The sequence below is a fragment of the Oryx dammah genome, unplaced genomic scaffold (genome assembly GCF_014754425.2).
Source record: "Oryx dammah isolate SB20612 unplaced genomic scaffold, SCBI_Odam_1.1 HiC_scaffold_2, whole genome shotgun sequence".
Classification (NCBI taxonomy): Eukaryota; Metazoa; Chordata; class Mammalia; order Artiodactyla; family Bovidae; genus Oryx; species Oryx dammah.
The window spans coordinates 192,481,167-192,494,843 of NW_024070186.1; the positions used below are offsets into that span (position 1 = coordinate 192,481,167).

Consider the following 13,677-nt stretch of genomic DNA (forward strand, 5'->3'; position numbering starts at 1 on the left):
CAGGGCAACATGCTCACTCTTCTGCCTTCTGGGGACTCCCGCTCCTCCTTCCCTTGCCCGAGGTCCACTCCTGGATGTGACCCCAAGCTCAGCTGCCACAGAACCCTCAGGCAGCGGTGGGTCTGATCTGGCCAGGGCTTGGAGCAGATGAGGGGCCCCGGGCTCCACACGTGGGCATGGGAAGGGGCCCGGATGTGGTGTCCAACCCTGCAGTGCTCTTCCAAGAAGGCGAGAAGGACCTTCCCAGACTCGCAGGCCCCCCTGCAGGGGAGGGGAGGAGACTGCTCTGGTCACGCTCAGCTCTATAAGACTTGTCCTTTATTGGCAGGAAATTCCTGCATGGGTGTCACAAGTGGAGTAAACAAGTGGAGTAAACAATTGGAGTAAACACAAGTGGAGTAAACACAAGTGGAGTAAACGAGATGCCTCCGGGCTCCTGGCTGGAGGGCGAGGGAGCACGGCAGTGAGGACGGGGCAAGCCCGCTCGCTCTGAGAGTGTTATCCTCGGGCCTGACGACTTCAGACTTCAGGTTCCTCTTGGCAGCCTGGGGCCGTGGAGGGCTCTGGTGGCTGCAGCCTCATCACCCAGATCTGAGTGAGGGGTGGCAGTCCCTGTCCCCATCACTGAGCAGTTGTCACCACTGTGGGCCTCTGAATGTGGAGCTGGGGCGGGTGGGAGAGAGGAGGTGAGACCAAAGGGGGCCCCAGTGATGGCCGTGTCCAGGGGGAGTGAGCTGCCTCTGGGCCGAGCGGGGCCCACCCTCCCCAGGCAGCCCCAGGCAGTAGACAGAGGGGAGAAGCCCCTAGCTGTCAGGGGGAGGGTGCGGGGAGTTGGGGGTTCCTGAGTCACCTCTGTAGTGGGGTCCACACTCCTCAAGGAGGGCTGGAAGTTTCTGTAGATGTTTTCAAGGCCAAATGTGTCCCCCTTCAGATCCTCACCTGTAAGGAGAGGTACTGGGGTGAGAGTGAGCCTGGAGGAAGCAGAAGAGACACACAGGACGGATTGTTTGCAATAAAAAGGATGGGCTTGGGGAGTCGGCCCCGGAGCTGCACTAAACTCATTTCCCACTGCCCATCCTCCCTCAAGCCCAGCTCATCAGGGATGCGGAAGAGGGGCTGGGGAGGTGGCCCGGGGTGACGCAGGGACAGGAGGGGACGGGAGCTGCCTTCTGATATGCGCCATGGTCAAAAGTCAAGGCCTGGTGAGTGGGTCCCCAAGGAGTCACTTGGTTTAGGTGGGGTAGGAGGGCGAGACTGCCTGGGGTCAACAGGCACACTTCCTCATAGCAACAGTAGCGACAACAGACAGAAGCAACTGTGCCTGGAATCTTCTTGTGTGAGTTGGCATGAGTCCAGCACCCCCTGTCTCCGTCATACAGATAAACTCGCTCCTCAGCCTTCAGAACCGGGTTCCAGGTCCACCTGGCATCTTCCTGATCGTTCCTTTGCTCCCTCTCTCAATATCCTCCCCCACCGTCTGCCCTCTGCCTTCCTCGCCTGCTCTCCCCAACAATGTGGGCTGAGCTGAGCTGACTCCCCAGCACTGCCCGTAGGCCACAGGCCTCTCTGCAGACTTCAGACTTCTGGGGTATCTTCCTCTCTGCACTTAACTGCCCCCCCCAGTATGCCCCACCTGCGGCTTCTCCCCACTGCATCCCATCTGCATCATCCTCTCCCAGAGCCTGCAAACAACAGGCTCTGCCAGCTAGCTCACTGGCATCTGAACTATGCTGACTGCTGTCCATGCCTCCTGGTCCCCACTGTCCCCCGACTCAGCCTCATCATCCCTGGCCTGCATTAGAGTGCTGTTCGCTCCCTGAACTCCCCACTTTCGTGCGTCCCCCTCAAACTTGCCTGGAAAGCCCCTCTCCCTTCCCGTCCTGGGACAAGGCCTTACTTGGCCATCCCACTGTGTGTGACACGCTGGGGCTGGGCTCTGGGGTTGGATCAGGCTCTCAGCTGTTGTGAGCAGCTCTGGCAGCCAGAGCGGGCTGAACCCACGGGAAGCTCCGTGGAAGGACCGCGTGTGAACTGGATCTTGGATACAGTGGGATGGGGATGTGCAGAGATTCAGACGACTGGAAGCAGCACAGTCTCTGCAAAGGGGTGGGCCACAGACTGGAGTGCAAGGAACTTGATGGGGAGAAGCCAAGTAAAGGCTGGAGGGTCAGTAGGGCTGCCCATGGGGACTCGGGGTCAGGAGGCTGCAGACTGTCTGGCTGTTGTGGCAGACGCAGGACTGGTTGGCAGGACGTGTGTGCGTGTCATCCACAACCACTGGGAGTCTAACTGGCACTTCTCCACGCCCCCCCCACCCCCACCAGCCTGCCCCGCCTTGGCCCCTGATAAGATCTACCTTCCCAGACGCTTGTGTTCTCAAAACTGCCAGGGTAGCCTGCATCTTGCCACTCTCGAGACATGTCGTACTCTTGCCTGCTAACAGAAATGACGTGAGCAGCTGATGACGGAGAGGTAGAGGAAGGGCTCAGAGACCTCTGACCCTCGGCCTCCAGGAGAGTTATCTCTGGCCAAGCCCTGAGTCAGGGAGGGAGGAGCCTGCCCCCAGTGGCAGGGGTAGAAACCAAATAGACATCCTGAGGATGTCCCCATCGCCTGCCCCCCCATCCCCACCCCTCAGAGGGCCTCAGTGACCTGATCTGTGAGCTGGGGGCATCGGACTAGAGTCAGGGCAGCTTCCTTTGCCTGCCAGGCTCTGTACAGAACGTGACTCAGCCTCTTACAGCTGGGAAGAGAGCGATCATTCCCAGCATCCTAGTGTGACAGTGCTGCTCTGTGGCAGCCAAGGTGATAAGAAGCACCAGGTAATTTCATTACACAATCCAGTTTCAGTACAGAAGTCTCTGTTTCCATTTCTCTGCCAAGCGGATATGTCTTATCAAATCTGCAGGCTGTCCTCTGCTAGACACAGAGCTGGGAGGAGCCAGCAGAAACTAGGAGGGACTCGGGGGTGGGGGCAGGGCCTCACCCATCCCTGTTGGGCCTCAGCAGGGCCTCAGGATATTCTGACTATGGTCCCCTCTCCCCCAGGCCCAGCCCTGGAAGCTTACCTGTGCAGTTTTCTCTGGGATCGGCCGAGTAAGAAGATCAGGACCACCACCAAGACCACCAGGAGCGCCCCCACGGCCCCCACAATCCCATATACCATGCTCTTGCTGGTGCTGGATTCACAGGTCTCCCCCGAGTACCAGTGTGTGTCTGAGTTCAGGCATCTGGGGACACACACAAGCTCAGGCCATTCTGCCAGCTTCCCTCACCCACCCAATTTTTGCACCACCACCTGCCCCCACCCCACCCCCTGCACCTGAAAAAAAAGATCAATGTCAAAGCACAGGAAACCATCTCACCCACTGAGGGCAGTTGCTGGGCACCCCCCCTGACTCCCCAAGTCTAAGGGGTGGTGAGTGGGTGCAGGGACCGCAGATCCACAGAGCAGAATCTGAGAGGGCCACGCACCTCATCTCACGCGTGTAATGTTCACCCACATAATCGCTAAGCAGCTGGCACTTGGATGGCCTGTTACCATGTTTTATATTTTGTACTTTAGTTTAAGACGTAGCGCGCCAGCAAGGAGGTGATAATGGCATGGTGGCATGGTGGCATGGTGGCATGGTGGCTGGGATGTTGTTAGGGACATGAATGATAGATGAAGAGAGAGGTCCATAGATACAGATTTGCAATTGATAACTGGAACTTTTTCAGAAAGGGGACTGCTGTTCTCGGAGGCCTGCGTACGTAAACTGCATCTCCCGCTCCCATGGTATATGGAGTGGGAGGTGGGAGGCCTGGGTAGAGGAAGGAGGGATGTAGAGGCCGGGCTGGAGGTACCTTGTGAGCTCTGTCCACCCTCACCCTGCACCCTTGGGTGACCTTTGGGGAGAGTGGGACCCTACTGCTAGAGAGGGCAGACGCTGGCCTTAGAGGGAGCAAGCACTTACAGACAACGGGGGCCGCTTTGCTGCAGCTGGCACCTGCCGTGGTGACAGTCCATTTCCGACTTTGTCCCTGGCGTGCACTTGGTCACGCAGGCCAGCTCCCCATCCAGCTCCTCTATGTAGTAGAACTGGGCGAATTCCTTTGCAGCATTCTTAATGCATTGCTCTGGGGGCAGGTGGGGGGCAGGCAGGAAGTGTCAGCCAGATGAACCCATCCCTAGGCCCCCCCCACCCCGCAGGTTTGCCATCCACTCTCCATGGAGCTGCTCACCTTGTGGGTCAAAGTCGACCTTCACGGGGTTCACGATGGTGGCCGTCTCATCGTAGCACAGGAGTGAGAGGTCTGCCCAGGGTGGTGAGAAAGAGCAAAACAGATATGCCTCCCACTGCCCGCTGGGGGTAGTCAGCCTCCCCTTTCCTCCTTGCTGTGGCCAAGACTAGTAAATGCAGCTGAGGCTGTGAGCTGGCTCTGAGGGGGTCACTGGGGCTGCTGACCACCTCAGCCCGGGACTGAGAGGGGCTGCTGGGAGCAGTGCAGATTATAGGGAAGGTAACCAGGCTTGACCTCTGGATTCCTCGAGGGAGGTCTCTGGAGTTCCAGAAGAGATGAGAGATGCGGGATGCGGGGGTGGGCCTGAGACCTCCCTAAGGGGCCCTACCCATCCTTCCACCACCAACATCAAGGGGTTTTCGGGGGGCTTACTTTTGCAGTCTTCAGAATTCCCGTGTAGCTGTGTGGTCTCATTCATAATCTTGGCCTTTACAATCTTAGTGAGGTTTTCAAACAGCTCCAGGTACCCCGAAGTATAGTTGGCCTCCATGATGACTTCGTGTTCCACCACGATGCTGCCAGGACTGGAACCAGGAGTCATCAGTCAACCCTTGTTGCCCTCCCAGCAAGTGGGGCCCAAGAAACAAGAAGGGTGATGAGAAACAAATAGTCATGTGACCCAGGGGTGGGGCAGAATATAGACTCTTCCCTCCAGCTGTTAACAACCTAGAGGGAGGCTACAATATAAGCCTGGGATTACAATATACGCCAATGAGTGAAATTCATTCCTAAAAATGGAGGCTGTTGGGCAAAGACATGGAGGAATGGAACCCTTGTGCATCAGTGGTGGGAAAGCAAACTGGTACAGCTACTGTGGAAAACAGTATGATGGTTCCTCAAAAAATGAAATATAGGATGATCATGTGATCCAGCGATTCCACCTCTGGGTATCCACCTCAAAGAATTGAGAGCAGGGGCAGGAGGAAATATTTATACACCCATGTTCATAGCCATGTTATTCATAACTAAACAGTGGAACCAATCAATCTAAGCCCCCATCAGCGGATGACTGGATTAACAAAATGCAATGGAATATTACATACAATGGAATATTATTCAGTCTCTAAAAGAAAGGAAATTCTGAGATCTGCTGCAACATGCCTGAACCTTGAGGACATTATGCTAAGCGAAATAGGCCAGTCAAAAAAGGATGAATACTGGATGAGTATATGAGATCCCTGAAGTAATCAAATTCAGAATAGAGGCAGAAGGCAGCAGGTGACTGTCAAAGGTGGGATGAGGGGGAATTGGGTGTTACTGTTTAATGGGTACAGAGTTTCAGTTTGGGAAGATGAAAAAGTTCTGGAGGACCTCCCTGATGGTCCAGTGGTTAGGAGTCCACCTGCCAGTGCCAGGGACACAGGTTCAATTCCTGGCCTGGGAAGATTCCACATGCTGTGGGGCAACTAAGCCTGAGACTACTCAAGTTCGCTTGTGCTAGAGTTCATGCTCAGCAACAGGAGAAGTCATGCAATGAGAAGCCCATGGGTCACAATGAGACAGCAGACCCTGCTTGCCTCAACTAGAGAAAGTCCCCCACAGCAATGAAGACCCCCCCCAAAAAAAAAAGAATTAAAAAGTTCTAGAGATGGACAGTGGTGGTGGTTGTACAACAATGTGAGTTTACTTAATGCTGCTAAACCATATACTTAACAGGGTGAAGTCAGTGGCTAATGACAGATTTTATATTCTGGGTATTTCACCACAATGAAAATGTTTTAAATTTAAAAATTTAAGACAGAAGCTAATGGACTGTATTTTGAAAACCAAATAAGTAAACTTTTAGGTATGAAGAAACATGAGGGCACTTCAGAAATGTTGGATTCCAACCCAGAAGCTTCTTGTTAGATGGTCAGCAATGCTCTGAGCAGAGAGCTACTGAGACAAGGTCCATCACTACCCACAGTCCTTGTGACAGAGAAGTCAGAAGCAGGACCCAGGAGGACCTAACCCAACAAAATCCTGAGTCAGAATGGAGACAGAGACCATGGCTGAGGCTGGGTGTGGGTGGAGGATACTGGGTTATGGAACACCATGGGTTCTCGATATGTTGGTAACTGATATGCCCCAGGCTCCCTCGTCACCCTTCTGTCTGCTTCTTCCCATCCTCCTCTGGGAGCTCTGCTTCTCCTGACCATCCGTTAAATATGGATGTTTCCCATGTTTCTGCCCAGGGACAGCTTCCCTTTCATGCTGTGACAATTGCCCCAGCCATCTGGTCTACTCCCCGAGCTTCCAGTGATGCCTATCTAGGGACATCAATGCCGATGTCTCTGCTATAGACCCTTACTATCATACATTTGACAACCAGCTGCTCCATCACTCCACATGGCTGGGCCCCAGACACTTGAGGCTTAACAAGGCCCATGTCAAACTCATTATCTTCTTCTATCATTCTGCTCCTTCTTATGTTCCTCATCTCAGCCAAGGGCAACCCACACTCCCAGCAGCCCAGAAATCTGATATCATTCCTCCTTTTCTCCAAACACCCATCAAAATCCAATGATCTGCTGGTCCTGCCTCTTAAAGACCTTTCACACTGGACTACCTTCCTTCTTCATTAACACCTCTCAGGCCCAGGCTACTATTGTCTCCCTCCTCTGTCCATCCATTCTCAACCCTGAAAACAGATTGCATGGTCTGCAGTGCAAAGCATTTACTCTGCCACATGGGCCACAACTGCCGATGCTTCACATGTAAATGAGCACGTGTCACTTTTCCAACCTCCTCTCCCACCACAGCCCCTTTGTCTTTAAGAAGCCAAGTGTGCTTTATGTTCTTAGAATCTGCGCTCCTTTCTCTTACCTGTAGGCACATCATGGATTTCCTCTTGTAACACTCTCCCCTTCCCTTGCCTCTAGTTGGCCCATTCCTCATTCTTCAAGCCTCAGCTTAGCTGTAACTTCCTCCAGGAAGATTTCCCTCAGTCTCACTGACCCTGCATTCAGGACCTCTCCCTCTGTACCTTGTGTCTCTTATCATAACTCTAACCTCAGTAACTGAGTTATCATAACTACCATAACTCTAGCTACCTGTGCTCTGCCCTTCTAAGCACCATGAAGAGCAGAACCCAATGTTCCCAGCACCTAGCACAGGGTGGACTTCCAATATTAGCTTGATAAGTGGATGAATGCTGAATGAATGAATGCATGGTCTCAGAGCTCTAGGAGGTGTTGTTTTTTTTTTAACCCAGCCAGGTACTGATACTCTAACCATTTATGATAGGAGGAGGCAAGAGAGCAGGCAAGAGAGAAGAGCTTCCCACAGTCTGTAAACCTTCCCACCCCCATACTCACAGCAGTCTTATGACATTCACGCCTCTGTATTGGGGAAAGTTGTTGCCCCTGTAAACTTTATCCATCTGAAAGAAACAAGACAGCTGAGTTCATAGAAGCCTGGAGTGTGCAGCAGCCCCTGTTCTCTGTGCTGGGGGCAGTCCCTCAGAACCTCCTTTCCCCAAGGAGTCCCTGTATTCAGTTCAGTCGCTCAGTCACGTCCGACTCTTTGTGACCCCATGAACCGCAGAACGCCAGGCCTCCCTGTCTATCACCAACTCCTGGAGCCCACCCAAACCCATGTCCACTGAGTCAGTGATGCCACCCGCCCATAGGAAAGAAGGAAGGGGGTGCACAGGGATGTCCCCTCTTCCAGGATTCACTTCAGGGAATCTAGGCTTCCTCTCCTCTTACCCGACTCTTGAATACTTGAACGAAGTTCTTGTATGCTTTAGAGGATTTGTCATTTAGGTCATCTGTGAAATTCCTGTTAGTCACTTTCACTCTCAGGTCTATAGTGGCATTGATTTTTTGGGGGGTCTCTATGGAAACAGGACATATTATGCATGAGACAGCAACCTCACAGTAATGCCTTCCAGGAATGGCTAATTCTTCATTTGTTGGCTTTGTGGGAGAGGAGAAAGTGTGTAGGGAGGCAGACGGAAACTCAAAAGGCAGGTAGGAGTAGCTGAAACATCTGCCCCTTGTCTCTGAATACCAGGAGGAGCTACTGGTCAGAATCTTGATTCAGTGAGACCCGACTGGAGGGCACCAGGTGATCATTCAGATGAGAGAGGCAAGTTAACTAGTGAAAAGGGCTCATCCTCCCCGAAGTGGGATGCAGGAAATCCATGCTCTATCTGCATTTTGGCCTGGTTGAAAGTCACATTTTCTCCTCGACCTGCACAATTAGTCAATGGTAGCAAATGAACCTTCCAATGTTGCCCTCCTATTTTGAATGGTTAAGGGATGTGGAAATGATCTAAAAGTCTCAAAAAAGGTCTTTACCTATGAAGAAGTATTCCGTGAGGTATTTACACTGGTAACCAGAGTAGCCTTGGGCACAGACACATTCTTTTCCGTTCCAAGTGGCGTTATTGTAACACTGCACTGCAAAGAGGTAGAACATTCCAGAGGTTACCATGGAAGCCCAAGACACAAAGCACCAACTCTCATTCCAAGTCCCATCATTCAGACATTGCACTGAAAGATGGAAATGGGACTAGATAATCATGCTGTAACTGAGAGCCCTCTGCCACCATTTCAATCCCCAGGAAATAGTGGGGAAAGGAAAAGGAACAGAATGGAAGGAAGCAAGAGATGAAAGAGGACACTCAAAGAAATCAAGAGTCCTACAACTCAAAAGACAGGCACACCATCCACTTGGATGATGTACACTGGCAACAAGATGGTACTGGAAGTGTGGAACAAGACCACAGGGAGGACAAAACTGATTAGCTGATAAGGGAGACGAGCCGGAGGAGCCCGTAGAGTGATATACAAGTAGACTTACATGGTGTCGTAGTTGAAGAGTGGGTTGTCCTCACAGTTGTCTGTGTCCTAGTGATTGCGGGATGCAGGGTTGAAGTGGTACTGAATCCAGGGACTGGAGTACCAGTGGAGCCAGGTGAAGTGGAGGACACAGGAGAAGAAAAACCAGAAGTCGACTCCTCTTTGGCAGTCGTGGTGGTATGTTGTGAGACCACAATGTGGGTGGAGATCTCACTGGGGCTTGATGAGGAAGGACTTGCACTGTTTGTACTGTGCAAAGAATGGGTAGAGAATGATGGCATGGACCCATCTGAGGAGCTGGTGTACAGAGTAGATCCCAGGAAAGAAGATGTGGTCACGTGTCCATCGCCAGTGGAAGTGGCTAAGGATTCTCCAGGCCTTGATGTTGAAGCGGAAATTTCATTCCCTACAGTAACAGTGCTGCTCAAGGTGCCTGTAGGTTTTGATGAATCAGGGGTGGAAGTAGCAAGAGTGAGTTCCTCTGTGAGGCCTGTGATTGTCCGTGTGGAGACAGAGGGGGTGGTAGACAGCAGGCTGGGAATTGAAGAGGAAGCTAGGCTACTACTATGGCTGGGATAGAAAGTTGACATAGAAGATTCAGAAATGGTTGAAAGGACAGAGGACATCTCAGTAATTGTTGTTGTACTGAGTCCAGTCCTGGAGGTAGTGGTAGAAAGCCCCTCAGAGTTTGAAGGTATATAAAATGTTGAGGTGTAAGAGGAGACTGTATCTGTTGATGGTGCTGAGACTATTGTGGACACAGTGGCTTCAGGAGTAGAATATGTGGTCCTTTCTTCATCACCAGAGGAGGAGGTAATGGATTCAGCTGGACTTGAAGTGGACACAGGACTTCCATCCTCTTGAGAAGCTGTCGATGTAGGTAAGTCCGTGACTTGAGAAAAATCAGATATGGTGTTGTGATCTGTGGATTTCTGAGTGACCGAAGTAGTAGACTGTACTGAACCAGACGAGCTGGAAGATATCTCTCCAGTGCTAGATGGGGCTGTAGAGCTCTCAGCAACTCCTGTGTGGGAACTCTCAGAAGAAACGCTAGATGCAGACCACCCAGAAGTAGTGGCAAAACTCCCAGGGCGTGTGGTGAGGGAACCCTCAGGAGAAATGGTGAATTCAGACAGACCAGAAGTGGTTGGGGAGGACAAGGGAATTGTGGTATGGGAACCATCAGAAGACGCTGTGGATTCAGACAGACCAGTAGTGGTAGAGCTCCCAGGTACTGTGGTGTGGGAACCTGCAGAAGACACTGAGGATTCAGACTGACCAGATGTGGTGTAGGAACCCTCAGAAGAGACTGTGGATTCAGACTGATCAGATGTGGTGATGGTGCTCCCAGGGACTGCAGTGTAGGAACTCTCAGAAGAGACTGTGGATTCAGGTCCACCAGAAGTAGTGGGGGAACTCCAAAGGACTGTGGTGAGGGAAGCCTCAGAAGACACTGTGAAGTCAGACCCACCAGATAAAGTGGTGGAACTTCCAGGGACTGTGGTGTGGGAATCCTCAGAGGAGACTGTGGATTTAGACAGATCAGAAGTGGTTGGGTAGGGCATGGAAACTGTGGTATGGGAACCATCCAGAGAGATTGTGGATTCAGACTGAGAAGATGTGGTGATAAAGTTCCCAGGAACTGTAGTGTGGGAATCCTCAGAAGAGACTGTGGACTCTGACTGAACAGAAGGAGCGGGGGAACTCCCAAGTACTGTGGTGAGGGAACCTTCAGAAGAGATTGTGGATTCAGAATGACCAGACGTGGTGTGGGAACTCTCTGAAGAGACTATGGATTCAGACCAACCAGACGTGGTGGTAGAATTCCAAGAGACTGTGGTGAGGGAACCCTCAGCAGATACAGTAGACTCAGACTGACCAGAAGTAGTGGTGGAGCTCCCAAAGACTGTAGTGTGGGAGCCTTCAGAAGAGATTGTGGATTTAGACTGACCAGATGTTGTGTGAGAACCCTCAGAAGAGACTGTGGATTCTGACTGGCCATATGAGGTGAGGTAACCCTCTGAAGAGACTGTGGATTCAGACTGACCAGATGTGCTGACAGAGCTCAAAGGAATTGTGATGAGGGAACCCTCAGAAGAAACTGTAGATTCAGACTGAACAGAAGTAAAAGTGGAGCTCCCAGGGGCTGTGGTATGGGCACCCTGAGAAGACACTGTGGGTTCAAACTGCCCAGATGTGGTGACAAAGTTTCCAGAAACTGTGGTGGGGGAACCCTCAGAGACTGTGGATACAGATTCATGAAATGTGGTGGTGGAACTCAGTAGGACGGTGGTTTGGGAACCCTCAGAAGACACTGTGGATTCTGACACACCTGATGTGGTGATGGTGCTTCCAGGAACTGTGGTGGGAGAAGCGTGAGAAGAGACTGTGGATCCAGACTGAACAGATGTGGTGTGGAAACTCGCAGAAGAGAGAGTGGATTCTGACAGAATTGTTGTGGAAGTGGAGCTTCCAGGGACTGTGATGGGGGAACGCTCAGAAGAAACTGTGGGTTCAGGCTGACCAGATGTGGTGATAAAGCTCCCAGTGACTGTGGTGGGAGATCCCTCAGAAGACACTGTGGAATCAGACTGATCAGATGTGGTGATAAAATTTCCAGGGACTGTGGTAGGAGAAGCCTCAGAAGAGACTATGGATTCAGACTGACCAGATGTGGTATGGGAACTCTCAGAAGAGACTGTGGGTTCATACTGATCAGATGTGGTGATAAAACTTCCAGGGACTGTGGTCGGAGAAGCCTCAGAAGAGACTGTGGATCCAGACTGAACAAATGTGGTGGTGGAGCTCAGTAGGACTGTTGTTTTGGAACCCTCAGAAGACACTGTGGATTCTGTCAGACCTGATGTGCTGGAGAAGCTCCCAGGGACTGAGGTGGGGGAAACCTCAGAAGAGACTGTGGATTGAGACTGACCAGATGTGGTGTGGGAACTCTCAGGAGACACTGTGGATTCTTCCAGAACTGATGTAGTGGTGGAGCTCAGTAGGATTGTGGTTTGGGAACTCTCAGAAGACACTGTGGATTCTGACAGAACTGATACGGTGGTGGAGCTTCCAGAAACTGTGGTGGGAGAAGCCTCAGAAGAGATCATGGGTTCAGACTGACCAGAGGTGGTGATAAAAGTCCCAGGGACTATGGTGGGAGAAGCCTCCGAAGAGACTGTGATTTCAGACTGATCAGATGTGGTGTGGGAACTCTCAGGAGACACCGTGGATTCTGACAGAACTGATGTGGTGGTGGAGCTGCCAGAAACTGTGGTGGGAGAAGTCTCTGAAGAGACTGTGGGTTCAGACTGATCAGATGTGGTGTGGGAACTCTCAGGAGACAATGTGCGTTCTGACAGAACTGATGAGGTGGTGAAGCTCCCAGGGACTGTGGTGGGAGAAGCCTCAGAAGAGACTGTGGATTCAGACAGAACTGATACGGTAGTGGAGCTTCCAGAAACTATGGTTGGAGAAGCCTCAGAAGAGAGTGTGGATTCTGACTGATCAGATATGGTGTGGGAACTCTCAGGAGACACTGTGGATTCTGACAGAACTGATGAGGTAGTGAAGCTCCCAGGGACTGTGGTGGGGGAACCTTCAGAAGAGACTGTGGATTCAGAAAGAATGGATATGGCGGTGGAGCTTCCAGAATCTGTGGTGGGAGAAGCCTCAGAAGAGACCGTGGGTTCAGACTGACTAGATGTGGTGATAAAAGTCCCAGGGACTGTGGTGGGAGAAGCCTCAGAAGATACTGTGGATTTAGAGGGACCAGATGTGGTGGGAGAACTCTCAGGAGACACTGTGGATTCTGACAGAACTGATGAGGTGGTGAAGCTCCCAGGGATTGTGGTGGGGGAACCCTCAGAAGAGACTGTGGATTCAGAAAGAATGGATATGGTGGTGGAGCTTCCAGAATCTGTGGTGGGAGAAGCCTCAGAAGAGACCGTGGGTTCAGACTGACTAGATGTGGTAATAAAAGTCCCAGGGATTGTGGTGGGAGAAGCCTCAGAATAGAGTGTGGATTCTGACTGATCAGATGTGGTGTGGGAACTCTCAGGAGACACTGTGGATTCTGACAGAACTGATGTGGTGGTGAAGCTCCCAGGCCCTGCAGTGGGGGACTGCTCAGTAGAAACTGTGGATTCAGACTTTCCTGATGTAGTGTGCGAGCTCTCAGGAGAGACTGTGGATTCAGATTCATCAAATATGGCGGTGGAGCTCTGTAGCACTGTGGTTAGGAAACCCTCAGAAGACACTGTAGATTCTGAGAGAACTGATGTGGTGGTGGAGCTTCCAGGCCCTGCCGTGGGAGAAGCTTCAGAAGAGACTGTGGGTTCAGACTGACCAGATGTACTGATAAAACTCCCAGGGGTTGTCGTGGGAGAACCCTCAGAAGATACTGTGGATTTAGAGGGACCAGATGTGGTGTGGGAACTCTCAGGAGACACTGTGGATTCTGACAGAACTGATGTGGTGGTGAAGCTCCCAGGCCCTGCCGTGGGAGAACCCTCAGAAGAAACTGTGGATTCAGACAGAACTGATACGGTGGTAGAGCTTCCAGAAATTGTGGTTGGAGAAGCCTCAGAAGAGACTGTGGATTCAG

The 13,677-nt window shown here is 51.8% G+C and overlaps 1 protein-coding gene across 1 annotated transcript; it reads right to left on the reverse strand.

The window, feature by feature from the left end:
• Positions 1-301: 301 nt before the first annotated feature.
• On the reverse strand, positions 302-12,181 carry LOC120882819 (mucin-12-like). The gene is made up of 13 exons (XM_040266704.1): positions 11,730-12,181; positions 11,111-11,321; positions 9,073-11,062; positions 8,568-8,669; positions 7,974-8,101; positions 7,581-7,645; positions 4,657-4,808; positions 4,225-4,296; positions 3,957-4,119; positions 3,069-3,230; positions 2,357-2,436; positions 851-939; positions 302-663 (listed from the first exon to the last, which is right to left on the reverse strand). Exons 1-13 carry the CDS (start codon positions 12,179-12,181, stop codon positions 622-624), a joined length of 3,708 nt encoding a protein of 1,235 aa, XP_040122638.1. The 3' UTR covers positions 302-621.
• Between the last annotated feature and the right edge of the window lie 1,496 nt (positions 12,182-13,677).

Coding starts and splice junctions, on each gene's coding strand:
- LOC120882819 (XM_040266704.1), bottom strand. CDS start 12,181: ATGATCTCTTCTGAGGCTTCTCCCACCACAGTTTCTGGAAGCTCCACC. Junction 11,322..11,729: donor ACCACATCTGGTCAGTCTGA/ATCCATAGTCTC, acceptor TCATGAATCTGT/ATCCACAGTCTCTGAGGGTT. Junction 2,437..3,068: donor TCCCAGAGAAAACTGCACAG/GTAAGCTTCCAG, acceptor CATTTCTGTTAG/CAGGCAAGAGTACGACATGT.